The sequence below is a fragment of the Rhizopus delemar genome, genomic scaffold, assembly GCF_000149305.1.
Source record: "Rhizopus delemar RA 99-880 supercont3.6 genomic scaffold, whole genome shotgun sequence".
Lineage (NCBI taxonomy): Eukaryota > Fungi > Mucoromycota > Mucoromycetes > Mucorales > Rhizopodaceae > Rhizopus > Rhizopus delemar.
In genome coordinates, this window is record NW_027137832.1 from 612327 (window position 1) to 638403 (window position 26077).

The window sequence follows — 26077 nt, forward strand, 5'->3', positions numbered from 1 at the left end:
GAGTTGAAACAAAGGATGAACATGATAAATGTAGGGAAAGGCTGGGAGCAATTACGTCAGGACAGTTAGAAGCTTAAGAAATAACAATGTGAACCTTCCGCCAGCTAAAGAAGTCTTTGATAAGCTTTTAAAACGGCCAGATGATGAATTTACTGAACACAAGAGTGGTATTAACATGTTGTTGCTGTACTTGGCCATCATCATCACTCATGATTTATTCCACACGGATCCTTCGAATCCTCAACGCAACTTGACTACGAGTTATGCCGATTTGTAAATAGAAATAGAATGCCTTTGTATTTTCATTAATCTCAACTTTAATTTTTTAGATCGATACTTTACGGTAACAACCGTGAACAGCAAATATCCATTCGTCAAATGAAAGGTGGGTTGTTGAAGCCTGATCAATGGTACGATAAGCGTCTTGTCATCCAACCACCTGGTAAACATACTTGATATAAAAGAAAAGCATTCATTAACTCTGTGGATTAGGTGTGTCTGCCTTGATTGTTGTGTTCTCTCGTAACCATAATTACATTGCCAAAAAGCTATTGGAAATCAATGAAAACGAACGTTTCTCCTATGGCCCTGGTAAAGCCTTGGCGACAGAAGAAGAGCAAGACGAAAAACTTTTCCAAACGGCTCGTTTGATTAACAATGGCTGCTATGCCAATGCTATCCTCCATGACTATGTCCGTACGATCATCGGTACAGAAGCCGATTCAGACTTCTTTTTGGATCCACTGGCTGAAGCGGAGAGCCCTGTCTATGGTAATGCTGTCTCGATTGAGTTCAACATCATTTACCGTTGGCATCCGGCTATTGGTAAACAAGACTCTGAATGGATTTCTGAAGTCATGTCGGTCCTTGGAGGGGACTTTGGCAATGGAACATCTAAGCAATGTCCTGTACAGACCATGCCCAAGGCGGAAAGACCCTCCGTTGATAACGAAAGTTTGTTTGACATCATGTCTAAAAAATTCAATGAGCATTTTGTACATGCTAGTCAAGAAGAATTGGAGAAAGGCTTACCTATTGCTGGTGCTCATCGTGACATCAAAACTGGTAGTTTCCCTGATGGTGATATCATCAAAGCATTAAAATCAGGATATACTCAATATGCATCAGAAATTGGGTAAGAAGGCTACTGTGTGTAAGGAATCATGACTGACTCTAACATATTATCAGAAATGGACAAAATACACCTGCAGCATTGGAACATGTTGAAATTGCTGGTATCAATCAAGCTCGTGCTCTTGGCGTCTGTACCTTTAACGAGTTCAGAAAGTTTTTAAACTTGACAACATTGGAAACATTTGAAGACTTTTCAGAAAAACCTAGTGTTCAGCAAGCATTGAAAGAGCTGTATGGTACCCCTGATTGTGTTGAGCTTTATACTGGTTTGATGGTTGAAAGAACCAAGGTCACTGGTCTTCGCTTACCTTATACAATGAGTAGAGCTATCTTAAGTGATGCGGTGAACTTGTTACGTGGTGGTAAGATATTTGATACATGACATCGAATGGATTACTTAATTCTTCTCCTCACCATGTAGATCGTATATTAGCCAGAGAGCTCACACCTACCAATTTAACAAACTGGGGTTATGAATATATACTTGGTGATCCTAACGCTAACAAACGCGTTCTTCCTGAAATGCTTATCAAACTCTTCCCTGACGTCCATCCTTCTTCTGGCGGATTTACTCCTCAGGAGGTCAAGAAGTTATTTATCACACCGGAGTTTACACATAAGGGAAATGAAGAGTAATAGTAGTTTTTCCATAAAAAAAAAACACTCTTTTATTGGCATAACACATAAATATTAAAAAGCAATACATGAATTGACAAAAACATGTTCCGTCCTTCCTCCTCTTTTGTTTTGCATACTTTTATAGTATACTTTAATTGCATATATCAACAGTAGCATGCTCATAAGTTGGTAGTCTAATATTTTCATAAATTGGTAAACTGTCTTCATATTCAACTACATCTAAAAATCTAGGAGCCGGTAAAGTAGCCATACCATCATCCTGTCGTTCTTCAGAAAAGACGCTCTTAAAATTTGAATACACCTTGATCTCCTCTGAAGATCGAATGCCATATCCTAAAGTACCGATAGTAATTGGTATATTCGGAAATTCAATGGACTGTGACCATATTTTCTTTCTCAACTTGATTTGTAATTGATATCCGATGGTAAATACCGGGCTGTATGAAAAAGAAGGTATTGTTTCTACTGGAATGTCCAGCTTGAGTTGATGTGAAGATGCCTCGGATTCGATTTTGGTAGATTGGTCTGAAATAAGATGTTTGTGCTTTTTCTCAGTATTGAATAATAATCGTGTTTTTTCTATTATCTTTCGCCATGTCTGTATTTGGTAAAGGCTTATAGATACTGAATCAATAGAAGGTTGGAGAGAGCTGTCCAAGGTCAGTTTAACAGAAATTGAGTTCCCCGGGAGATATTCCATAGCAGATAGACTGACCGATGCACCATGGGCAGATTTTTTTGAAGAAATCAGTATAGGCTGCTTGCAAACCGTGGTCTCTATAAACGGCATATACAATATCTTTTTGTGTGTCTTTATGATTGAATCTCCGCTTTCAGAGTCCAGAAAAGCTGAAAGGGTGAAATTGGTATGATAGGCCAAGACCTTACTATCGGATGTGATGTTTGTCGAGGGAGGGAATTGGATCATGGGCATTTGAATAATGAAAGGAAAAACAATCTCTGTATGAGGCTTAATCAGACATCCGCTGCTTTTTTTCCAAAGTACTTTTTGTGATCCAAATAGCTGATTGCTGTAAATGGGTGAGATATCAGCAACTCCGTACGTTGCTTCGGTCGCATGGTATACAATACGAAGTCGATTGGATGCCTGAAGCTTTTCTTCTGATATATTTAACTTTACAAAGCCTAAAGAATGAGATAAGCACATGTACAAAAAATAATAAATCATCTCCATGTTACCCTGAAATGCTGATCCAGGACCATAGACAGGTTCATTTTTAATAGACCAACCAAACTCTGGTAATAAGCTTATTTCAAGCATAATTGTTTACTTGTAAAAAAATGAAGTTTTATTCTGAAACTTTTTCTTTGTTCCCCGTTTTTATATAATGACTCAAAGTCTTCGGACTTTTCAAGTCAAATCCTGAACCTAGTTTGGCATGCGCTTGGCCAAATAAAACAAAAAGAAAACAAAGCAGAAACAAGACAATGTTACGTTAATGTACAATACAATATGTTTTTTTTAAGTTTATAGAAATATTTATCTGCATATCACATCCAGTATACTCTTTTTTCTTGATGCTTTTTTTATCATACAAAATCTATTGTTTGCCAAGTATCAACCAAGCAAATGCCTGACTTGGCGATCTTTCTCCTTTTCCCACCCAAGGACCTTGAATCGCGCAGTCAATTTTAAACTCACTCTACAAACATTCGGATGCTGGTACACAACACTGCCGCAGCCAAAGATATTTCCCATCCTTCTTTTTTTTTTAAGAAAATTTGCCATTTTAGACTGTTGTTATATGTCGGATTGAGGTTTCATTTGACCTCTTTTTAAGGCAAGCTAATTTTTATTAGTTTTTCCAACCAATTTACGCATCTGGTTTTTTCGTTTTGCGTATTGACTTTTCTGGTTTGCTTATGAGAAAACACTGTTTTTTGTTAACAATAAAAGTTTTATTTATAACATAGTTTGAATTTCATTTAACGCTTACAATGGTGTATGCCTTGCGGCACTTGAATAAAAATCTTCCTTCTGGTGCTTCCCCTCTATGTTGATCGAAGAAGGAGAGAAAGAGTGTCGCCTTGACTGAAGAAAAAAAAGAAAAAACTGATTAATTATTAGATACTTAACACTCGTTATTAATTATAAATATCCTTATTACCTCTGCTTTTTCATGTACCTTTGATTCTTTTATTTCATTAACAAAGGAGACTAGAAAAAGTAAGTTGAACTATAGATCATACAATATCACATATATTAACACAAAATAAAACCGTCAATCTATCATCCAAATATAAGTTAGAATCCTTTGGGTGGCAATCCAAACATCGTTCCCATAAATTCATTGTCAACATAATTCTTTCGTCACCTATCATTTCTCGATGATCTCATTTTATTGCTATCTGTGCTTGTACGTGCCTACATATGATTTAAGGTGTCAATTTTTTCGAATGCTTACTCCAAAGCGAGGGTAAAGAGTTGAGATGTATGATGGGAGGAGGGACAGTGCAAGTGAGTGTATCATAAGACGGAGTGACCGAGACAATATTGGTTTATTTGGTTGAATAGATGTAGTAGATAGATGATGATAATACAATGAGAAGTGGGAAAAGTAAGTAACAAGAAGCAAGACATAGGGCTCAGCCAAAGTACGTATGTATACATATATGCAGGTACGGTAAGGCGTACATATAGCTCTATAATTGCCCGTCCCAAACCTACATAATATCTCCTCAGTTACACTTGATGAGCATGAAATATCTGTTCGCTATCTTATCTTAGATAACGCCGCTATACACAAGGTCGCTGCTGTCCAAGAACTCATTGAAAGACGCGAATACAAAGATGTTTACCTGCCTCCTTACTCATCTTTCCTGGATCCAATTGAACTTTTTTGGTCAAAAGTTAAAGCTGGCGTAAAGAGAGATTGCCTTACTGGAATAAATAGTTTGAGTGCTAGATTTACTGAGTCATCAGAGTGGGTAACTGTGGACGACTGCTACAACTGGATTAAGCATTCTGCTTCATTTTTTGATAGGTGTTTGGCTCTGAGCCCATACTTTAGTAAATTATGTTACATTTTTTTTTCTCTAGGAGGATTTTTATTCAAGTGTCACAAGGCATACACCATTGTAAGCGTTAAATGAAATTCAAACTATGTTATAAATAAAACTTTTATTGTTAACAAAAAACAGTGTTTTCTCATAAGCAAACCAGAAAAGTCAATACGCAAAACGAAAAAATCAGATGCGCCAATTGGTTTCAAAAAGCTAATACTATATAAAAAAGACCAACTCCTTCAATAGTTTGTGCTACTTTATAAAACATGCTCTAACGTGCCCTACTTTTTTAAAAACGGATCAAAGAAACCATAGACTTGCACAGATATGAAAATAGGCACACAAAAGCGAGTATATATTGAACCGTGGTTGTTATCTCTCCTTTTTTTAAAAAAAATAAAAGGAAGTTTGATTATAATATAATAGCAAGGTATGACTAAGAAACATTCAGTGTAGGTCATTCATTTAGATGCTATATGACACAAAGAGTGTGATGATGACGCACTCTGATGATGTATGCTGCGTGATATCTAAAAAAAATAGAAATTGTTGAGACATGTTGAAGATCTGAAGAAAGATATATACCTTTTGTCTACTTCTGTACACTGCAAATACTTGTTATGTTTATGTTTCAGCCAACAGTAAGCTTTCGTGAAGAATTTAGATAGAAAGTAAATCTAAATTAAAAAGTAATGGGTAAGAGTTTTGACTGATATCTATTGGCATGATAGCTAGTTAATATAGAGTAAATAAGCAATATCTCTTTGTAGAAAGAGGGAAAAAAGAATACCAGGATACATGATTTTTAGTAAAACAAAGATATTTTTTTTTCAACTGACTTAAGATCTATTTGAATAAATTGAATAACTGTCTAAGTCTTACAAATTAATATAGGATGTGTAGAAAGACTGAGCAAAAGATAAATTTATGCTTTGGGAAAACTACTCTATTTATAAGCGGAAAGTCTTTGATGTCGTAAGTTATGATAAGCATTGGAATAGTATGTTCTGAGGTAGCTAGGGACTAAAAGTAAAGTTAAAGGAGAAAGTGGATTGAATACGATGAACCTTCTTTAATGGCTCAAATTTTGTTCTAGTACATGGAATGATTTCCTTTTTGAACCAACGTATTTGTGTTGCCCTTTGTATTACATGGTTCCTTAAAAGCTCAAAAATTTAGAACAAAATCAACGCATGATAGTATTTTATAGAAAATGCGATTAAATTTTCCAATAGTCTTCTTGCTTCTCATCACCTTATCATTGGTAGAGATACACTATTTTTCATTGTGGCAAGAGTTACCAAAAGCTTTCTTTTCAAAATTATTTATATTTTATGGTTTTGACAGAATTATTTTTTTGTGATAGAAATTGTTTTTAGCGTCTAACAGTGAATACTATAGAAAATTCAACTCATTTTTCTTTACATGAGGCAAAGGGAAAATGTAAACAACTCACATTGATTTAAGTAAAAAAAAAGATTTGGATCACAGCAAATGATTTAATTCAAAACATGAATGAACCTGTCGGTGGAACATAATTGTAACTTCAATAATGGAGCTAAAGCAATCGAAATATTGTCTGATTTTTTTCCAAGAGACAAAGAACACTCTAGGCATCCCCAGACCTTTACCTTTTTGGGTTGAGTAAGCATAGAAAGAAAGTTATGGTTTAATCAAATACAGTAATTTAATTGGACAAAGTTTTCTAGAATAGAGAACACAGCATAAGATGAGCTCTTTATTTTCTCTTTAGAAGGTTCCACCTGGTGAACCGAGCTTAAAAGGCTCTATATCCAGGAGCTCAGATGTATGTGTGACCCGAGCAAGAGGAATGGAATCAGATTTGACTAGAAATTAAAATAGAAACGCCATCTGATGAAATAGTTTTTTTGTAGCATGTATTTTTATATGAAGTACATGTGGAAGGGTTCGTGCGTTATTTGTTTGAAAAAAAAAAAATTATTATTTTAATAAAAAAAATAAAGAGTGCGGAGTAATAGGATCATCAACGCGTAACGTATTGTTCACTAAAACAATAATAGTACATTACAAACTTATTAAGAAAATAAATGGAAAATCTTTTTTCTTTGAATCGAACGGCGGGGATGGCCGTGATGTTGAACGAGAAGCAAAAGGAAAAATTTTTGTTAGACTTTGTGCAACTGTTTTTAATTGTGTTTTGGAAATAAATTTTTTTATTGTTCAAATGAGAAAGAGACTTTTTTATAAATAATATACAAAATGAAGATAAAAGAATGAAATTAAAAAAGGAAGAATATACAAGTTGAATGCAGTAAAGAGAAGAAGGAAGGGGTGGTCTTGTTTATGAATGGATCTAGAATGAATGAATTGTAGTCTATTTTTTTTTTTGTTTCAGCATGTTATAGCATTAATGAGATCATAATCTGGTAGGCGTACAGAGTCATAAAGTGGAAGAGCATCTTCATATTCAATTGTTTTCATAAATTTTGGAACAGGCACATCAACTAGTCTGTTATTATCACCAATTTTGTATTGAGAGTATGTGTTAAATTCGTCCGAGAGTCGAATTCCATAACCAAGAGTTCCTATTGTCACTGGTATGTCTTCAAAGGCTGCAGTATAATTCCAGATTCCGCCAAGTGGACCCTTTTGTTCAACCTTTACTTGGAGTCTGTAAGAGATGTTGACCATATTTCCATAATCACAAGAAGGTGAGAGGTCAGCTGGAAGTTGTAAAGTAAAATCACCATCGCAATAGGATCCATTTGATGAAGTAGGAATTAGAAGTAGCTTATGTAAGGCGGAGGCTACTGTTTTTTCATCATCAGGTATGTCGTCAAAAATTTTTATTGTAACTGTTCGAATGAGTTTGAGTTGCACAGTGACGTACTCTGTTCTTTTAGAGGTTCCAAGCTGTCCCACGTGTAGACTTAAACTTATGCTGTCGCTGGGAACGAATTCTGTGGCACTCATCTTCAGCTGAGCAGAAAGTGAAGATTTATTGACAGAGATCATCATAGGCGTCTTTAATAAATGAGTTTCAACATAAGGCATACATAATACTGATCTTTCAGTTTTGATTATTGCTGAAGATGTGTTGACCATGGCGATCAATTGAAAGTCGCATCGATAAAGTGTATGGCTCAAGCTGGGAGGAAATTGAACCATAGGCATCTGAATGATGAATGGAAGTCTAGTTGTGCCGTCATTTTGATCAAAGTTTAATGTATCATTCTTTTTAGAATCCCAAAGAGTAAGCTGAACACTGAAAAGTGTGTTCTTGGCCGTGCGTAACGTGCCAAAGTGGACGTCAAAAGGAGGTATGGTTTCAACAGCATAAAAAGCAATTCGAATGCTCTCAAGTGGTATGTTTTCTAAACACTTTACTTTCACGTAACCTAATATTTTAATGTCAATTATATTATGTTCAAGACATCTTTATGAACAATACCTTGAAATACTGATCCAGGACCATAAACAGGTTGGCCGTTAATTGACCAACCGAATTCTGGTAAAAGTTCGATGGACACAGAGCAAGCTTCTTTTTCTGATGGCATTTTTTTATAATAAATGAAAAAGATCGACAAAAAAATTTAAGAAAATTGGCCTTCATTTTATATGCTTTTCAGCATTACACAAAATCACGTCTGTGTATGTTTATTTGGGAGAGAGCATAACCGCAGTAAAAAAGAAAAAAAAAATGACCCTGCTTTGTCTGAAAAGGATCCAAAAACAGCATGTTTGTACTACATCTTGGAGAGAAAAATGAAGGAGTGGATTAATAAAAAACGCATTATTAGCAACATGCTGTTCATAAAGAATACATACTTTAAGCTGATCATTAACGAATTTAGTAGCCCTTCTTTTTTCTTTTTTCGTTTTTGCTTTAGTTAAATACAGGGGGAAAAAATTGTCCAAGACTTAGTGCCAAGCGCTCCAGTTCCTTGGTATTGACTGTTACTCCAACTTCGGGGAAGTTGAAACAAGGAACTTCAAACCTCGGCGCAAAAAAGCACTAATCTTGCTACCTCCCTTATCTGGTAATATTAACTAAAGAATATGGGAAAAAAATAAGAAATAAGCTTAGATTAATAGGATAACATGAGTCAGGATGATCATGGCTTTCATCAGGATTTCAACCTTTCTTTTCTTTCTTCCCTTTAGGTAGAGCGTTCTTATGGATATGAAAAGATCATTCCCACTCAGATGTTTGTTTTTGGAATTTCAAGAATTAATATAGGCTTTCTGATTTTCGTGTGTAGGTACAAACAAAAAGTAATTATGGCTAAATTACGATGATTAATTGTTGGATCTTGCGGTTTAAAAAACAAGTTGTGGTTCAACAGCTTTTCCTTTTGCGTGACCAAGAAAACTTTATTCCGAGGCATTCATAAATAAGTATACGATCCACCGTCTCAACATACACAGCCGACTTCAAATACCTAAAACTATGAATACTCATCTGCTGTTTCTTTTAAGCTTTTTACAGAGATTTCCTTTTTTCAAATCGTGCAATTGCCCTCTCCCTCTCGTCTTGGTTCCTTTCGTTGACCAATCCTATATTCTATCCTATTTGAACTAGACCCATTTCAGCTGCATACAGCTACTTGTTCTCAACCTCTACATTGTTTGTTTCTTGTGGATTGACTCTAGAAACGATAAGAAGGTTATCATCCATACATCGTTTCATTGACTCTTTTTCATCCTTGAATCCAAAGAGATTCTTTATTTCCATTAATTCTTTACGAAATCGAACAGGTTCAGGAGAATGAATGTAACAAACATCACGCGCTCAAATGAACTTTATAAATAAATACAAGTTTAAAAAATCTCCAATTTTGTTGACAGAGAAACAATACATAATGATTCTATCCATTGAGTTCATAACGACTGTATACCGAACCTCTCTTGGCGATAAAAACCTTGAATAGAAGTTTGAAAGACATAGTGTCTGATTTTGCAATGTCTGGTCACTCGCAATCGCTATGGGTAATTCTGATGCATATCTTACCTAAAAAAAAGGAAGGAATCTAAGCGAAATGAAAAATGAACAAGAATGAAAGTTTACCAACTAACACCATGATGTTTACCTCCATAATACATATAACTTACAACAGAAGTTTACTGACCAAATTTATTCCTGGTTTATGTTTTTACGAAAGGTTAAGAACAAATAGTTCAGTTTCTATATAAACGCAGGAAAAAAAAAGATAGTCAGAATCTATCTTTCGTGGCAAACTTGATTTTAAGACATGAATGTCGTTTAGACATAGCTCTATAATCATGGATAAAGCCAAAAACATCTTTTCTTTTTCTATATTCATTTGTATTTATAGAGCAAGAAGTTTTGATTTGTCCTAAAATTATCATCTTTCAAAAGTTCAAAAGGATAAGATGCATAGAATGGATCCTTATTATAGAGAAATTGTTACTTTGAGCGCTATTTGAAAGTTTTTAAATATTTAGTAAAGTGTCTGTCAAGCACTCAGTCTTTGTGTTATAATGGCACGTACTATCATAATGTTGATGGTTTTATAGAGTAAAAAAGAACAAAACAGTATGTATATTACGATATTTGAGGCTAGGAGAGTATTAAATATTTCAACTGAAATTTATGTTAAATTAGATATAAAGACATTTTTTTTTGGCTTTAAAAATGATACTACCATCAAACTATCAACAAGTCATGTAACCAATTCCAAAAACACATATCTGTAGTGCATCTATTTATCTCAGCGATGATGCCTATTGATTCTCTTTTCCTTTTTATTTCTTCAAAACATTTAAAATATAAAAATAAAGCTTTGTAATTCGTTTGCAAAATCATTAGCGTGACTAAATGGTATGTATGGTTCGTTGTCAACGAAACGAAATTTCAAGGGGCAGATCAGGGACATTGAGTTTTCAAAAATTAGTTCTAAAAATAATGTTTTTGTTTTACTTAAAGAGCTCACTTTTTTTTTGTGTTTCCAAAAAGTAAATGAAAAGATTAAAAAATGACTCTTCTCTCTTTCCGCGTGTGATTTTCACGTTTTTTGGAATCAATCATTTGCTAAATGACAAGATTTGCATTGTTACCCAACCGTTACCGTAGTATAATCCACACGGTCTATTTTTATGTGTTGAATAGTTACACAAATGAAATAAACAATAACGCACATGGGACTCACTTGGTCTTGATGCAAAATTGCACAAATCATACAGTCCAATAAAAAGTCATGGTTTCATAGACAAACCTCTTTATAGATCAAACAAGGGTTCTTTCTTTACGCATTCTCTATTTCCCTGATCATTTATAACAATAAACAAAATGTGTACTAGAACAAATTTTTCTTTTTTTCTATTGTAAAAAATAAAGAGGGGAGGATGAATGTCATTTAATTGATTTTTTTTGATTTTTTGTGGATCTGACTATTGTTATTGTTGTTTTTGCCTGCTTGAAGTTGTTTGTGAGACATGAGGGTAAGTATTGTTTCTACACAAATAAAGCGAGTAATGAATTTTAAAATGAATGCTACACCATACATAACAATTCTGTAAGATGGTCCAAGATCTAAAAGTAATTTAACTAATATCATATTAAAACATTGTCAATTCATTTTCTCTTCTCTTACTTGGTGGAGGTGTCCACATATAATTCAAGTTAAATCCAGATGTCAATGAGAGTGTATGGAGAACAGGCGTATGGAAGAAGCAATAGCTGAAAAATGATAAAAACAGAATTTCTTTTGATTTAGGTAAAACTACATAACGACGACTATAAATCATATAAATCGGAACAATAAGTAATAAAACATGTTCTACAGAAAATATAAATATATACTTGTCTATGATTTAAACTTTTTTGTTTTCTTACCAGCAAAGAAATTAAAAGTTTCACCAATCAATGAATGTTCTCTTAAATCAGGGAATGCAAGTGCAGCTAAAGCTCCCCATTGAAGATGCAAGTAAATGTTGAACAAAATATGAGGAAGAGGCGATTGCTTGTTTGGATATAATAATGCAAACACAAGCAGAAGACCACTGATATGGCAAGGCTGAAGCATGAACCATACTCGATTTCGAATGATCTTGTGAATCAATGTTAAGGAAAGTGAAGAAGCCAATGCAATAGTCATACTCTTTTCAGTTAAAGAAGCTTTTTTTGGTGGTTGAAATTCAGTAAGTAACTTGTAATGTCTTTTTCCTGGTTTTAATACACGACGAAAGAGAATAAACGTTATTGAAGCATAAAATGTTGCCAAAAACAATAACTCAAGACCATGTTGTCTAGGATCGTTGTACCTAAAAAAAAAAGCTTTAACCAACAAGCGCGCTTTTGTACTACAAGTGATTTTTTGTATTTCTAATTACCAAGATCCATAAGAAGACTGAGCCCAATCAGTTTCTGTAGGAACGTCAGCAGCAATAGCTAGAATAAAGCCTTCTAGTTTTAAAAGTAAAGGCTCAATACGTTCAAGAATTTGACTCATAAAAAGAGAAAGAATTGAAAAAGAGAGAAAATTACTAAACAGACGGGGGTACTTTTTTTTTTTTTTCAACAAATGAAATTCCTTCCTTTTTTCTCTATTTAGTTTTTCCTTAAAACGCAAGAGACAATCTAGAAACCTTGTGAATGTTATGCTTAAAAAAGCTACGTAATTATTAAATATACAGGGCTAAATTAGTTAAAGCTAGAAAAAAAAAGTATTGAACGCTGTTTACTGCGCTAATTACGCATTTCTTTCAAGAAAATAATTAAAATCTCTAATGTTCATTGTGTAAAATATGGGAAGATAAAGTAAAAAAAAAAAGGAAGAAAAGGGGGCATGGTTCAGTTGCATAGCATGCTATTGTTTCTATTCTTAATGTTATTCTCTTTACTGTAGAAGTACTTCTGGACATACACCATTAATTCAAAAAGTGAAGCAAGTAATTTTGGTATTCATTTCACATTAAACTTTAGATGTTTAGAACATCTTCTACAGCTAAAGATACTCAATCAATCTTAATTTAAATACAATCTTGATACCATTTTTTAATTTCATACTTTGAATTTATAAACGCCTTGGTACTGAGTGCATTTTATTCAATTATTTATTGTCCATTTCTTTCCAATGCAACAAGACGATTTGTGTGAGAAATAAAAAGAATTGTGGCTCATGATGGATTCGCCTTGAAGTTTGCACTCTACTGAGAAATAATATTCAAAAATTCGCGTTTATTTGTAATTAAAAAACACGCAAAAAATATTTTAACTCACTGCAAATAATGTAAGCGTCGGAGTATGTTAGAGCGTGTTGGACTTTCACGTCCTGCTACTGCAAATTGTTGAAATTCCTCATCATTTACAGCAGTTCTTGCTATTTAACAATTTATACACGCGATTACAAACAGCCAAATATAGACATCGTAATAAATTTTGCTTTTTTTGATTGAAATTTATTTGAAGATTTTTTGTTTACAAAATGTTATATATAAGATGTAAAAAAATGAAGATATAGAACTGTACAGAAAAAAAGAACGTTAAGTGGGAATTGTAGAGATGAGAAGGGAAAATAATGCTTTTTTTATCCTTCTCAAATTGTAATGCACCATTACATTATGTTGTCCTTTTTATTTGGAACTGGTGTACTTGGTGACGGCCTTGGTACCTTCAGAAACGGCGTGCTTGGCGAGTTCACCAGGGAGAATAAGACGAACAGCGGTTTGGATTTCACGAGAAGAGATGGTGGAACGCTTGTTGTAGGCAGCCAACTTGGAGGCTTCAGAGGCGATACGTTCAAAGATATCATTGACGAAAGAGTTCAAGATGGACATGGCCTTGTTGGAGATACCAGTATCGGGGTGAACTTGCTTCAAGACCTTGTAGATATAAGAGGAGTAGGTTTCACGACGAGAGACTCTCTTCTTCTTGTCGCCAGTCTTGGCAACAGCCTTCTTGGTTTCCTTAGTAGCAGTTTCAGCAGCCATGATAAAATATGTTTATGAAAATTGGGAGAAAAAAAATACTAAAAAATTACCCATTGACTTTTTATATCCAATTTATAAATGTGACTTGTTTTCCAAAAGAGGATTTTTTAAACCTTGTTTTGCAGGACAAAAACAAATGCTTTGATTACTCAAACACGAGTATAACGATTCGCGAAACAAACGCGTGATATCAAGGAATTAAGCATTGAATTTTATGATTTCAAATTAAAAAAAAAATTGTGAAAAAAAATTTTTTTTTGGTTGCTTTACATCCCCTTAACCATATGCTAAAGACCACCAACTTTTTTTGTAAAAAAAAAAAATGGAACTTGAAAAAAAAAAAAGAAGTGCGGAACTTTAAAACCACGCATTCTCTCACCTATATAAAGAGCGGTCTTGAACTTTTTTCCTCCTCTTTTTTTTTTTTTATAAAACTAAATCTAAATATATTAACAATGTCTGGTGGTAAATCTGGTGGAAAATCTGCAGCTGGTGCCAAGTCTCAAACCCGTTCTTCTAAGGCCGGTCTTCAATTCCCTGTCGGTCGTATTCACCGTCTTCTTCGTCGTGGTAACTATGCCCAACGTGTTGGTGCTGGTGCTCCCGTTTACCTCGCTGCCGTTCTCGAATATCTCGCTGCTGAAATCCTTGAATTGGCTGGTAACGCTGCTCGTGATAACAAGAAGTCTCGTATCATCCCTCGTCACCTTCAATTGGCCATCCGTAACGATGAAGAATTAAACAAGCTCCTTGGTCATGTCACTATTGCTCAAGGTGGTGTTCTTCCCAACATCCACGCCTCCTTGTTGCCTACCAAGACCAAGAAGGCTGGTGCTTCTCAAGAACTTTAAATTCATCAACAACATTCAAATAGCATCTTATAAAATTTGATATCCACTTCTCCCACCAAAAAATACTACTATACGCAACACGCCTACTTTTTGTATAAAAAATTAAAGCTAGCGAACAAAAAAGGGAGATTTATAAAACATCCTTTTTTTGGGTTTTATTGTAAATAAAAATTCATTTTTCAACAGTGAATAGAATTTATTTTTTTGCATTTTTATATTTCTGTCACATTGCCAAGATTGTATTTAAAGCCAAGGTCTATAAAAGATTTTGTTGGTAAATAATACAAGATAATCAGTAGGTGATTAGTATCAAGACCAAAAAATAATGTTAGTATATTAATCCTTTACGCTTGTTTTTTCATTATAAATACATGAAAGATTATACCATGCGGCTGGTAAATTTTGTTCGTTCTGAAAAAAATAAGTAGCGATTTCCGAGAGACAAATGGCGCTACCTGAATAATATATGACAATTTACTAGCAAATGATTCTCGCTTTTAAAACTTTACTTTGTCTTTTTGGACCAAGTCAAATTGGCGTTACTGAGGGATTATTGTCGGCTATGATGTAAAAGCTTTATTTCTTTCCTTTCGCTCTAATAATTTAATAACATGACAAAAAGTATTTTTTTATAAAGACGGACACGATAATGTCTACAATAAGGATGGAGAGAGAGTCTTCGATCAGATGGAAGGTGTATTAACCGAAATCAGTGATCCAAACGTAGTACTTGAAACCATAACGAGCCAAAAGCCCTACTTGAGTCTCAAACCAGCAGAGAAAGAAGCTACTGCAAGAGATTCAACAAAAAAGGCTATAGAAGCGGTCAAGAAAGCAGCGTCTACAAAGACCACAACGACCAAACCAGAGAGATACTTATTAACCAAATGATCAAGGGTCCTACGGCAAGAGAAAAAGTGATTTTGCATGCAAAGGATCTTGGAGTTAACTCTCGTGCTGTTATGCGCTGGTGAAACACTATCAAGAAACTGGGAAGGTAGTTTAAAAAAGTTATAAAGACATCCCAGTCGACCCAACTCACTGACTCCTGAGCATGGGCAACACATTCAACAAATAGTAGAAAAAGACTCACTACTTTGTGCTGATGACATTATTGATTCTCTGAAATCGCAGTTCGAGGACTTGAAGATTCTAAAGTCTCAAATGAACTAGCACTTGGGAAACAAAATACTCATTTCAATAAAGAAGCCAACCTACAAACTTATGACAAGAAACTCTGGCAATAATTTGCAAACGAGGTACGAGAGGTTCATGAAGCGGAAAGGCTTGGATCTGGGTTACACTAAGAACTGCATTTTTATTGATGAGGCTGCAATGAAGACAACAACAAAAAAAAGAAAGAAAGCTTGCAGGAGACAATGAGCAGGCGACATTATTATTGAAGAGCCTACTACAGAGTATGTTGATATGGAGGAGAGTACTGCCATCAAGAGTAACAAGTCAGTAGAAAAAGGTACAACTACTGCCGACTTTGTAAGGTTTATAAGTAAGCTTCTTGATATCATAGACATGGACGAATGTCTTATGGGTAGTTATCTTGTAATGGATTATTGTAGCTAACTGCTTGATCAAATAATCAAGCTTTGATTCTTTTCACTCATCAAATCAAAATAGCAGCAAGCAATCTTAAAAGTACTGGATTATTCATAAAGTCCTTATGACGACTCTGCTCTCAATATTTATTCAGTTTTACACAGTATATATCCGATATAACTAAAAAAAGTTGTGTAGATGCAATCTTTTCTTTTTTCTTTTTTCTACGTATAGTGTGTATGCCAATCTTTGCCATTTTGGTCTAAACACTTTATTAGCCTAAAAGTGACAAAATAGTAAAGACAACCTCAAATCCTGAGAGTTCGCCACTAGGTTAATGAACGCAGTGAAATCTAAGGAGCTTAAAATAAAAGTAGTTAAAATTGCCGTACTCTAAGTATACATATAATAGATTAAGAATCTGCTTCAGCATCCTTGCTGGATATGGTCGTTCTATCATTACCACGAATTTAATCAACCAAATATGAATAAACAAATTAAAAAAAAAGTACCATATAACATGATTACATGTAGCGCCTCCATTATTGTAGGCTTTGTAAGTCATGTACTGCATTTTTGTATTTTTTTAAACTTTGCTTTAAAGAGCCTGCTTCTTTTTTTTCCCCCAAGTTATTCATGTACTATGATCTATACCAATTATAGCATTGTTAATAATTTTTTTAATAGGCAGTCCCTTTTGTTTATGTGTAAGATAGCCTCTAGTTGTCAGGAATGATCACAAGTCCATATTGTAATAATGATTGACCAATAAAATATGATTTGAAAAGAAGCAGTCAGAAATTCTCCTGAAAAAAGTATAAATAAAGCTTCTATTCCCTGCTTTTTTTTTCCCCTTCATTCAAAGAACTATCTGAACACTCGTAGACGCAAGTTGAAAGGTGCGATGATAGGCATTTCTTTGCCTGACTTCGGGAGGGTTTTCTTTAATAAAAACTACCTAACTGGCCAAAGGCTTCGGCTGGAGGGTGGGACGATGGAGGGTTTTTTCGCAGTCCTAACCCATTTCACGATGGGGAGGGACTTTTTTACAATTTATATAAATGAAAAAAAAAAAAAAAAAAAAAAAAAAAAAAAAAAAGCAACAAGTTAAAAATGATCAGTGATTATTTCTTTAAGCATGGAAATTTTCAATAGAAAAATTAAATGGCCAACTTTGTTTAAAATATTCAAATTCTTTTTATACATACTTTTCATGAGTCTTATCCAATGAAAAGAAAAATTGAGAGTAGGTTATAGAGTAATGCACTTACCTCCTTGTTCGCCAGAGCTCAACCCGATTGAGCAGTTTTAGGCCATAAGTAAAGGAAAGCTCAAACATCGTCGAATGAAAACCTATTGAGTCGAAGTGCTGATGCTTGTAATCAAGCTCTTTATGGCTTCTCTAGTCAAATTATCCACTGTTGTAATAAAACACCCATGCGAACATACTTTTAAAATCATATTATGCTATTTTCATAACACCATACCTTTTTAGAATATAAATCTTGCGAAAATTGGTATGGTTAAAAAAGTTTCATTGGACCTTTAATGGAGATTTTGATCAGTGAATATATAATCATTATGCAATGACATTACAAGATGACGGTCCAATATTTTATGCTCATCAAATTTGTTCTTAACATATTTATCATTGAGGTTTGATGAAAAAAAATAAAGAACTTGACAAATTCAGACGCTAATAACTTCTCGAGTCCTATCCACTATAATCATTATTCTATATGAATCTAGAAAACAAGTATCTTTTATTGCAAGCGATTATATGGTGTAAGCTCATTGTAGGCGCATTGTTATTATTTGGTTGTAGCTGTGTTTGAATAAATCTATATAAGTAGGATGAGAGTATCTCTTTTTAACATTTAAATCAATTTCTGGAAACACTCTTTCTTTTTATTCGTATATTTCACTCATGAAAACGCATTGGAAAATGAAAGGAAAGCAAAAGGATACTTTATTCTCTTCAAACCAAAAGAAGCCATCTAAGAGCGAAAGTGGTAGGCTCCATATCTAATAATGGATCGAAATGTTGCTGACCATAAAATTGGTACTATTATAGACTTGTTTGAACTAATGTAGAAGACAAATCAGTCGACAACTTCCAACCTGCTTTAACAGCTAGAAAAAGAAAAAGTAAGTTGCATTGCAAAGCTTAATGTAGGTAAACAGCTAGCCTAACGTATGAAACCCCATCATAAATAGGGAAAATATTACACAGAGTGGATCACAAAAAAGGCTTAAAGACAAAGGAAAAGCTACAGATTCTGAAGTTACTACTACAAGTAGTACTGGTATCTCTACATCAGATGAACCTACCGTGTTCAATAAGATCGCTCTTGAGGACTATGATCTTGAATATAGCAATGACGATTTTGATGCACCTATCATCAAAAGACCCTTTTTGGATGAATCAACCAAGTCTTCTTTTCGTATCACCAAATCAACTTTTGCTGCTGTGGAGTCGAGCCTAGCAATCCTCGTCCCTGTGCTTGTTTGTTTGTTCATACCATTCGTGCGCATCTCATGGTCTGTCCTCAGGTCCCATCGGCTCTCTGGTGTTGTGTTCCTTTCCCTCCTGCTGGTTCTACCGAGCTGCACATCGACTACCACTTGTTGTTGTTTCTTGTCTCTCCTTCTGCTCGCTGTCCTCCGTTCTGGGTCAGTCTCTGTACCATCCTTTGGCAATTTGATCATCTATGCAACCCTGATGGTGATTACACCCACGATCCTTCACCTGGACTGCTTTGGCATGAAAGGTCGCTCTCTTGTTCTCGGTGAAATGTATTCGGATCTTCCCTCTGGCTTCTACCTCCAATTGCCACACCCATTAGTACACGATGCAGAGGAGACCATGGATTTGATGATCTACAGAATAGCTCTTTTGGTTTCTCTTTTTGGCTGCTTTTATCTCTCTCTTCTTTTTTGGTCCATCAAATGGTCGCTAGGGCTTTTTTTCGTGTCATGCATATCCTCTTTTTGTACCTTGATTCGCAACTAATGGCCTAAAGACCGATTGCATTAATCTTTTAAATAAAAACATAAATTTTCGACTGTGGTGTTGAGCACAACTACTTCCAAAACAAGTATAAATCCTCCCAAGCCTAGCAAACCTGTTCCGACTGCTTTCAATTCAGCTGCAGCTTCTGTCAAGTCAAGTTTTTGTCCTATGCCTGTTGACAAGGCAAGTGACATTAAAGAAGGCCCTAAAAAGATAAGCAAGCGGGTGATGACAATTAAAACGACTGTAAAGAATATTTGGAAACCAGCATATTTACAGCCACTGTATGATTTGGATCACACTACCAACTTATTAGTTGATTTTGGGACTGACGAAGCTAATTGTTGATGATAAGCAAAGCTTACACAGTTCGACGTTGCTGTTAGCATCTTTTTCCAACAGTTATTTGGCTATATTGGATAATGCTAAGGTCATACTCCCTTCTTCAAAGTTTGGATGGACCTCTGACGTTTGCTGTTGTTTGTATTTTTTATCTAATAAAGATTGTAAAAGTCGGAAATCCTTAAACAACCATAAATTGCAGCAGTCGCACCTCGATGAATGTTTTTGATTTATCAATTGCCTTATTCGCAGTTACACACTTTTGCTGACAACAATATATAAAATGTTGTCTTCTTCATCTATCAGCATTCTTCAATACCTTTTTGCTCAAAGAAGTGTTCCTGAATAGGCTAATGAACATTTAGCCAATATCCAGATTGCAGACAAAATGAAATTTGACGCTTGATATTCCAAGCTTGCTATTCATCATGTCAATTGGATCAAACATCAAGCTCATGTTAATGGGAGACATGCCCCTGCTATTTTCTATATGTCCAAAGAGGCATTGAAAGCTTGTTTGTTGCTAAAGGAGACGCGATAATTCATATCTGAACACAGTAAAACAAAAATGGTAAAGAAAATAACAACCGACATGTCAGTACCAAAAGGCTTACCTTCCGGTGAAGCATCTAAATCAAATGCAGCAACTACTAAAAAAAAGGAGAGTAACAAAGAAGCTTTCCATCAAGTCTTTTAAGTTGTTAAAAAATAGTGACTGTTACAGTATATGGTTGTTTAAAGTTTTTTTTTTTTTTTTTTTTTTTTTTTTTTTTTTTTTTTTTGAATTAGAAGCTCCTCAGGACGTAACAATGAAGGAGGCCCCTCCCAAGAAAGAAAGAGCCACTCAGTACAATATTTACACGAACGAGGATCGTCATAGATACTTTTATTTTATCACAGAAAAGCTTATGAAACCGAAGAAGGCAGCCAAAGCTGCGAATGTAAACTATGACACCGCACGCAAATGGAAGCAAGCATACGATAAGGGTCCAGAGAAAAATATACCTCTGAAAGAAAACCAGCTACACTCCTAATAGGCCGGTCAGTCAACTCAACGAGTCACATAAAGAGCATTTGATCATCTTTTTTGATGAAAATCTTTGAGCATTTATTCAGGATGCAGTGGATGATTTGACAAAGAGCTTTGCTGGTCTAGAAATAAAAAAAGTCAAGAGTAGTAGAGTTTATGAAGGAAGACTGTAACCTCAGCATCAGAGCTGTAAACCATCATCCTGTCGCAAGAAACAGCGAGAAAAGCCTTGATGTTCGTGCAGAATGGCTTGAAAAATGGGTTAATGACGGCATGGATTATTTGAAGAATTGTGTATTTATAGATGAATCTGGATTTGACATTAATATGCGTCGAAGTCGTAGTTGGGCAGCTCGCGGTCCACCAGTTGTTATTCAAGTCCTTCAGCAAAAGTTGTTTTGCACACAATTATTGATGCAATCTCTGCTTTTAGTATAGTAAACATAAGCTTGCGAGAACCAGGAAATGTCAAAAAAAAAAGGAGGGTCGTAGGTGTCACAACGAAAAAAGCACCTGAGAATAGAATTTTTGTTCCTAAAGAAGCTACTTCTGGCCACTATCTAAATTTCATTAATGATACCATGGACATCATGAACGAGTTCCCTGAAATGAATTGAGTTTTTATCGTTATGGACAATGCCCCAATCAATGTCCCAGAAATAATAAATCCTATGATTAAAAAAAGAGGTTATACACCTGTTTATCTTCCTGCGTGTTCGTCAGAATTAAACCCGATTGAGCAATTCTGGGCAGTTTTGAAGGGAAAGGTCAAGCGAAGTTTTATTGTGTTTTTTTTTCGTATCGTTGACTCAAACTGCTTACTGTATTTTTCTAAGCTTGTGTCTTTATAAGAAACACAACTATTTATGACAAGCAATGTCGCACAAGCATAGGAAAGCATATTGCTTTTCTCGGTTCACTTTTCGCTCCTAGTTGAAAAAGGAAAGTCATATGAATGGTATCACTTTGTGATGCTTTTTATCTTTCTGTAAGCATTATTTGGCATTAAATATAATCCAAATGATCAACATTCAGGGTGACATCATAGACTTTTCAAATATATACTTTTTCAAAAAGAAAAATTAACCTTTTTTTTTTATTTATGAAAATGAAACTGTACAAATGAAATAAAAGATTTTCATATTAAAAAATATTTATCGTTTGGTCCTTTTTTATGTAAGTTGTTTGGGTATTTAAGAACGTTCACCACGAAGACGACGAGCTAATTGAATATCCTTAGGTTGAATAGTAACACGCTTGGCGTGGATAGCAGCCAAGTTGGTGTCTTCAAAGAGGGAAACCAAGTAAGCTTCAGAAGCTTCTTGGAGAGCACCAATAGCAGAGGATTGGAAACGCAAGTCGGTCTTGAAGTCTTGAGCAATTTCACGAACGAGACGTTGGAAAGGAAGCTTACGGATCAAGAGTTCAGTAGACTTTTGGTAACGACGGATTTCACGAAGAGCGACAGTACCGGGTCTGTAACGGTGAGGCTTCTTGACACCACCGGTAGAGGGGGCGGATTTACGAGCAGCCTTAGTAGCCAATTGCTTACGAGGGGCCTTGCCACCAGTGGATTTACGAGCAGTTTGCTTGGTACGAGCCATTGTTGATTAAATTTATGTAAAAATTAAAAAAAGGAAACAAGTTCATTCCTCCTCTATTTATAAGAACTGCGACGGACATTTAAATGATCTGGTTTTTTTTTTTGCTATTTTTTAAAAAATATTTCGCGTTTTGGCTTTAAAAAATAGATTTATTTTTTTAAAAAAAGTTGACCATTCAAATAAACACATATATTTGAAATAAAAATGGACAACAAAGCTTATAAAATGATCAACTTTGTACCATTAGTTCTATGAAGATTTATTTTTTTGAGAATTTGCAAACATATTGTTAACCAAATAGAGAAAGGAATGAGCAAGAATACTTTTTTTTTAAAGCAAAAAAAATCTTCGCGATTTTTTTTTTCATTTACCGTGGATTTTTTAAAGTAAAAGTTTTTTTTTTTAAATTTTTTGAAAAAAAAAAAAAAAGACATCCAAATTAATAAAGATTTTCGTGTGACTTGATTCTAAACTTATAAAAGGAGGGAGGACAATCCTTTCCTTTTTTTTTTCTTTTATATAATTTACATCAATTAAAAATGACTGGTCGTGGAAAAGGTGGTAAAGGTCTCGGAAAGGGTGGTGCTAAGCGTCACAGAAAGATTCTTCGTGATAACATTCAAGGTATCACTAAGCCTGCTATTCGTCGTCTCGCTCGTCGTGGTGGTGTCAAGCGTATCTCTGGTCTCATCTATGAAGAAACCCGTAATGTCTTGAAGGTTTTCCTTGAAAACGTCATTCGTGATGCTGTTACTTATACTGAACATGCCAAGAGAAAGACTGTTACCTCTTTGGATGTCGTTTATGCTCTCAAGAGACAAGGCCGTACCCTTTATGGTTTCGGTGGTTAAATCATCTAAACAAACTCAATCGCATCTTTTTTATTATTCCCAAATATTCTGTCAAAGAAACTTGTCAACAAGTTTAGCATTTCTGTATATAGCTTTAGCTTCAAGTTTTTATTCAATAAAATCTTTTTAAAAAACATAGTTTATGATTTATGCATTAGTTTTTATTTCCTTTTATAGTAATTTGAAATGGACCAGGGAAAACATGAACCATTCAGCAAAGAGTTGAAATAAAGCCTGTTTTGAAGCTAAGAAACAAAAGTACAGCGGATCCCCCCTCCCAATGTTCGTTTTCCTCAGAACTAAATTCGTTTTGGTCTCCGACCAATGCTCGGATTTTATTGGCTCAAAATTCGCTTTTGTTATTACCAAAGTTCGTTTTGATCATTTTCAATTTTCCTTTTTTTATTCTTTTGGATTTTTCATTTCATTACAATCAGATGAGTATTAATTTTTTATGAAGATGAACGAGGTATTATTGTGGATGAACAAGGAAATGAGTCGATGGACTTGAAAGAGGAAGTCGATCCTTACAATCTTGACACCTTGACGACCTTGTCTCAGTACCGGGCTTACCAAAGCCGCTTTCCTGTTCAAGTTACGGAAGAACTTGATGTAAAGATGGAGGTGCTAGCAGAGGAACTAGCAAGTGAAGTGGCAAGTGGCAGAAAGTATAATGTGTATTCTGACAAGCAAAATGCTGCTTTCTTTTATTTCCACAGAATCAAGTTGTGGAGGACCGCCCCTCTGCTCGCAAGGTTCAGGTTGAAGTAGGAACAGCACAGTAGTGGGCGAAGCAACTCAAAGAAGATCCCACTTGGAATATTTATGAGAAGCAGACGAATATGTTTAATCGAAAGCCCTCGCAACTTCAGGAGGAACACAAAGAACATCTTGATTTCTTTGATAAATACATCCAAACAACAAGGTATGATGCAGTGAAAAACTTAACGGAAGCATTTGAGAATTTCAGTTTGAAAGAAATCTCTGTTGGAAATTTCATTCTCAATGAATGTAATCTGACCGTACAGAGAGCGACCTTGCAGCCTTTGGCAAGAAACAGCCCTGATGATCTCGAAAAGCGCCACAGTTGGATAAAGAAATGGGTAGAAACTACGGATATGAATTGTCTACAAAACTGTGTCTTCGTGGACGAAGCTGGTTTCAACATCAATATGAGAAGTCCCTGTGCCCGCTCAATCAGAGGTACGTCAGCAACAGTCGAAACACCTACTACCCGTGCTATCACGCATACTATTCTAGTGACTATAACAGCAAACGACATTATTGCAATTAAAATCAGAGAACCCCTAAAACCTAAAAAAGCGAAAATTGATGGAGGCAGGAAAAGAAAGAAGCCTTCAGCGAAAAATATGTATAAGGGAACTGTCACTGGACATTATATAGGATTTATTTCTAAAACACTAGATGAAACGGACAGATTTCCTGAAATGAACAATTCCTACATCATCATGAATAACATACCAATTCATATTTCGCAAGGTATCACAAATATGATTGAGGCTAGAATCTATAGAGCTATATATCTCCCCTCCTTATTCCTCTGAGCTGAATCCAATTGAAAATTTCTGGTCAATCCTCAAATGGGCTGTCAAACGAAGTGTATTTCAGAAAGCCGAGTATTTAAAGACTAGAATCAGTGAGGCTAGTGAAAGCGTCAGTAGAAAGGCTCTTCATAACATCGCTCAGCACTCTGTTGAGAATTTTCACAAATGCTTTAATAAAGAACCACTTTGATGAGCCATTAGGCAATTTAGACCATCAACAAAATTATGAACTTTATTGATAGCATAAACGAACTTTTGGAATGACGTAAAAGCGAATTTGAGCCATTTGCAAAAAGGTGGAGCCGCTGTATTTTTTCAAAACCTTTTTTTTTTTAAAAATCGGATGAAGGAATTGAGTCACAATGGTGATCGTAGTCGTAGTTGTGATGATCTGAGCTTATAAAAAATTAAAAGTCACCACACAAGAAAACTATAACTGCTCACACAGATTCTTCTAGACGTAAAAGAATATTAATACAGTAGTTTGCTTCAGTAGACCCATCAGTCATATTGTATTTGATGAGCCTTGCAGTGCATCCAACTTTGATAGATTCTTTGGTTTTTTGCCTCTTCTTGGCAGCTTCATCTATCTTTCTTTTCTGTGGCTTTCCATAATGATCATAGAAATAGTAGACAGACTCAAATGCCAAAGGTGTAGCAAGAAGCTGACCAGTGAGCTTGATATTGGCAGGCTATTTTCTTCTTAAGTGGACAGCCCAGTTTGTCTGCTTACTTGCGACTTCACTGTACCAAGTCGTAAACAATGTTTCAGATTCGAATTTGAGGATTTCTTCGTCTCCAGCATAGGAAGGGATGTATCTGTTATCCAAATCGTCACTAATGTTAACAGTATTGACAGAGTCGAATTTCGGTCGGGCATCGCCTTTGATTCCTTTTTGATTTTTAAAGCTTATTTTATAATCAAACGATGCTCCTTTTCATGACGATTCTAATGGTATGCTTTTCGGTGTGGCTGGATAACTCTAACAGACGTTATTGAAGAAAATGTAAAAACGAACATTGGGGGGTGGAGCCGCTATAGTAAAGCTTATTGATGTATACGGAATAAGCAGCGTAGAATGTCATTAAAAGATGATCAAACAACATTATCTCAATAAAACTTGACGAATCAAATATCAAACATTTGCATTCCTCTTCAATGTCATAAAAGTGCCATTGTTATGGTTACAGGATTTTCATTCAGAGCGACAGAGTTGTAACACATGATCTTGTTCCCAAATTAGGAATACTGTATCATTATATTCAGTTATGAAGACGAACAGTGAAATTTGAAAGAACAAACAACAAGAGCAGAGAAGAGAGGAGGAATGAGTATTCACAGCTATAGCATTAACTAGTGCTATATAGAGGATATTATATTGAGCTTTGTAGTAATGTCATGGGTGATCGCAGAGATATGAGCAGATATGTAACTGGCTGACCTATGTGATTTCAGACAAAGACGTATGCTTTATTGAATTGCATAGTCATACTGCAAGTTTAAAAAGATAAACGAACGGAATCATTATTTAG

General features: G+C 35.0%; 14 protein-coding genes across 14 annotated transcripts; 8 read left to right on the forward strand and 6 right to left on the reverse strand.

Moving 5' to 3' along the window:
* Nucleotides 1–378: 378 nt before the first annotated feature.
* RO3G_08208 (uncharacterized protein) lies at nt 379–1770 on the forward strand (the record flags this gene model as incomplete). The annotated part of the gene is made up of 4 exons (XM_067662798.1): nt 379–442; nt 493–1135; nt 1189–1496; nt 1556–1770. The coding sequence occupies 4 exons, from the start codon at nt 379–381 to the stop codon at nt 1768–1770; spliced, it is 1230 nt and encodes a 409-aa protein (XP_067518899.1).
* Nucleotides 1771–1903: 133 nt separating this feature from the next.
* Nucleotides 1904–3055, reverse strand: RO3G_08209 (uncharacterized protein; the record flags this gene model as incomplete). The annotated part of the gene is made up of 2 exons (XM_067662799.1): nt 1904–2919; nt 2974–3055. 2 exons carry the CDS (start codon nt 3053–3055, stop codon nt 1904–1906), a joined length of 1098 nt encoding a protein of 365 aa, XP_067518900.1.
* Nucleotides 3056–4336: 1281 nt separating this feature from the next.
* RO3G_08210 (uncharacterized protein) lies at nt 4337–4805 on the forward strand (the record flags this gene model as incomplete). Its single annotated transcript, XM_067662800.1, has 3 exons — nt 4337–4352; nt 4523–4656; nt 4779–4805. 3 exons carry the CDS (start codon nt 4337–4339, stop codon nt 4803–4805), a joined length of 177 nt encoding a protein of 58 aa, XP_067518901.1.
* Nucleotides 4806–7173: 2368 nt separating this feature from the next.
* RO3G_08211 (uncharacterized protein) lies at nt 7174–8339 on the reverse strand (the record flags this gene model as incomplete). Its single annotated transcript, XM_067662801.1, has 2 exons — nt 7174–8180; nt 8234–8339. 2 exons carry the CDS (start codon nt 8337–8339, stop codon nt 7174–7176), a joined length of 1113 nt encoding a protein of 370 aa, XP_067518902.1.
* A 2820-nt stretch (nt 8340–11159) lies between these two features.
* RO3G_08212 (uncharacterized protein) lies at nt 11160–12254 on the reverse strand (the record flags this gene model as incomplete). The annotated part of the gene is made up of 4 exons (XM_067662802.1): nt 11160–11257; nt 11397–11582; nt 11639–12066; nt 12136–12254. 4 exons carry the CDS (start codon nt 12252–12254, stop codon nt 11160–11162), a joined length of 831 nt encoding a protein of 276 aa, XP_067518903.1.
* A 1123-nt stretch (nt 12255–13377) lies between these two features.
* RO3G_08213 (histone H2B) lies at nt 13378–13734 on the reverse strand (the record flags this gene model as incomplete). The annotated part of the gene is made up of 1 exon (XM_067662803.1): nt 13378–13734. The coding sequence occupies one exon, from the start codon at nt 13732–13734 to the stop codon at nt 13378–13380; it is 357 nt and encodes a 118-aa protein (XP_067518904.1).
* Nucleotides 13735–14189: 455 nt separating this feature from the next.
* Nucleotides 14190–14585, forward strand: RO3G_08214 (histone H2A; the record flags this gene model as incomplete). The annotated part of the gene is made up of 1 exon (XM_067662804.1): nt 14190–14585. The coding sequence occupies one exon, from the start codon at nt 14190–14192 to the stop codon at nt 14583–14585; it is 396 nt and encodes a 131-aa protein (XP_067518905.1).
* A 484-nt stretch (nt 14586–15069) lies between these two features.
* On the forward strand, nt 15070–15476 carry RO3G_08215 (uncharacterized protein; the record flags this gene model as incomplete). The annotated part of the gene is made up of 2 exons (XM_067662805.1): nt 15070–15112; nt 15223–15476. 2 exons carry the CDS (start codon nt 15070–15072, stop codon nt 15474–15476), a joined length of 297 nt encoding a protein of 98 aa, XP_067518906.1.
* Nucleotides 15477–18677: 3201 nt separating this feature from the next.
* On the forward strand, nt 18678–18932 carry RO3G_08216 (uncharacterized protein; the record flags this gene model as incomplete). Its single annotated transcript, XM_067662806.1, has 1 exon — nt 18678–18932. One exon carries the CDS (start codon nt 18678–18680, stop codon nt 18930–18932), a length of 255 nt encoding a protein of 84 aa, XP_067518907.1.
* A 1130-nt stretch (nt 18933–20062) lies between these two features.
* RO3G_08217 (uncharacterized protein) lies at nt 20063–20528 on the forward strand (the record flags this gene model as incomplete). Its single annotated transcript, XM_067662807.1, has 2 exons — nt 20063–20159; nt 20284–20528. The coding sequence occupies 2 exons, from the start codon at nt 20063–20065 to the stop codon at nt 20526–20528; spliced, it is 342 nt and encodes a 113-aa protein (XP_067518908.1).
* A 1189-nt stretch (nt 20529–21717) lies between these two features.
* On the reverse strand, nt 21718–22128 carry RO3G_08218 (histone H3; the record flags this gene model as incomplete). The annotated part of the gene is made up of 1 exon (XM_067662808.1): nt 21718–22128. The coding sequence occupies one exon, from the start codon at nt 22126–22128 to the stop codon at nt 21718–21720; it is 411 nt and encodes a 136-aa protein (XP_067518909.1).
* Nucleotides 22129–22667: 539 nt separating this feature from the next.
* Nucleotides 22668–22979, forward strand: RO3G_08219 (histone H4; the record flags this gene model as incomplete). The annotated part of the gene is made up of 1 exon (XM_067662809.1): nt 22668–22979. One exon carries the CDS (start codon nt 22668–22670, stop codon nt 22977–22979), a length of 312 nt encoding a protein of 103 aa, XP_067518910.1.
* A 501-nt stretch (nt 22980–23480) lies between these two features.
* Nucleotides 23481–23764, forward strand: RO3G_08220 (uncharacterized protein; the record flags this gene model as incomplete). The annotated part of the gene is made up of 2 exons (XM_067662810.1): nt 23481–23591; nt 23699–23764. The coding sequence occupies 2 exons, from the start codon at nt 23481–23483 to the stop codon at nt 23762–23764; spliced, it is 177 nt and encodes a 58-aa protein (XP_067518911.1).
* Nucleotides 23765–24984: 1220 nt separating this feature from the next.
* Nucleotides 24985–25424, reverse strand: RO3G_08221 (uncharacterized protein; the record flags this gene model as incomplete). The annotated part of the gene is made up of 2 exons (XM_067662811.1): nt 24985–25236; nt 25278–25424. 2 exons carry the CDS (start codon nt 25422–25424, stop codon nt 24985–24987), a joined length of 399 nt encoding a protein of 132 aa, XP_067518912.1.
* Nucleotides 25425–26077: the final 653 nt, after the last annotated feature.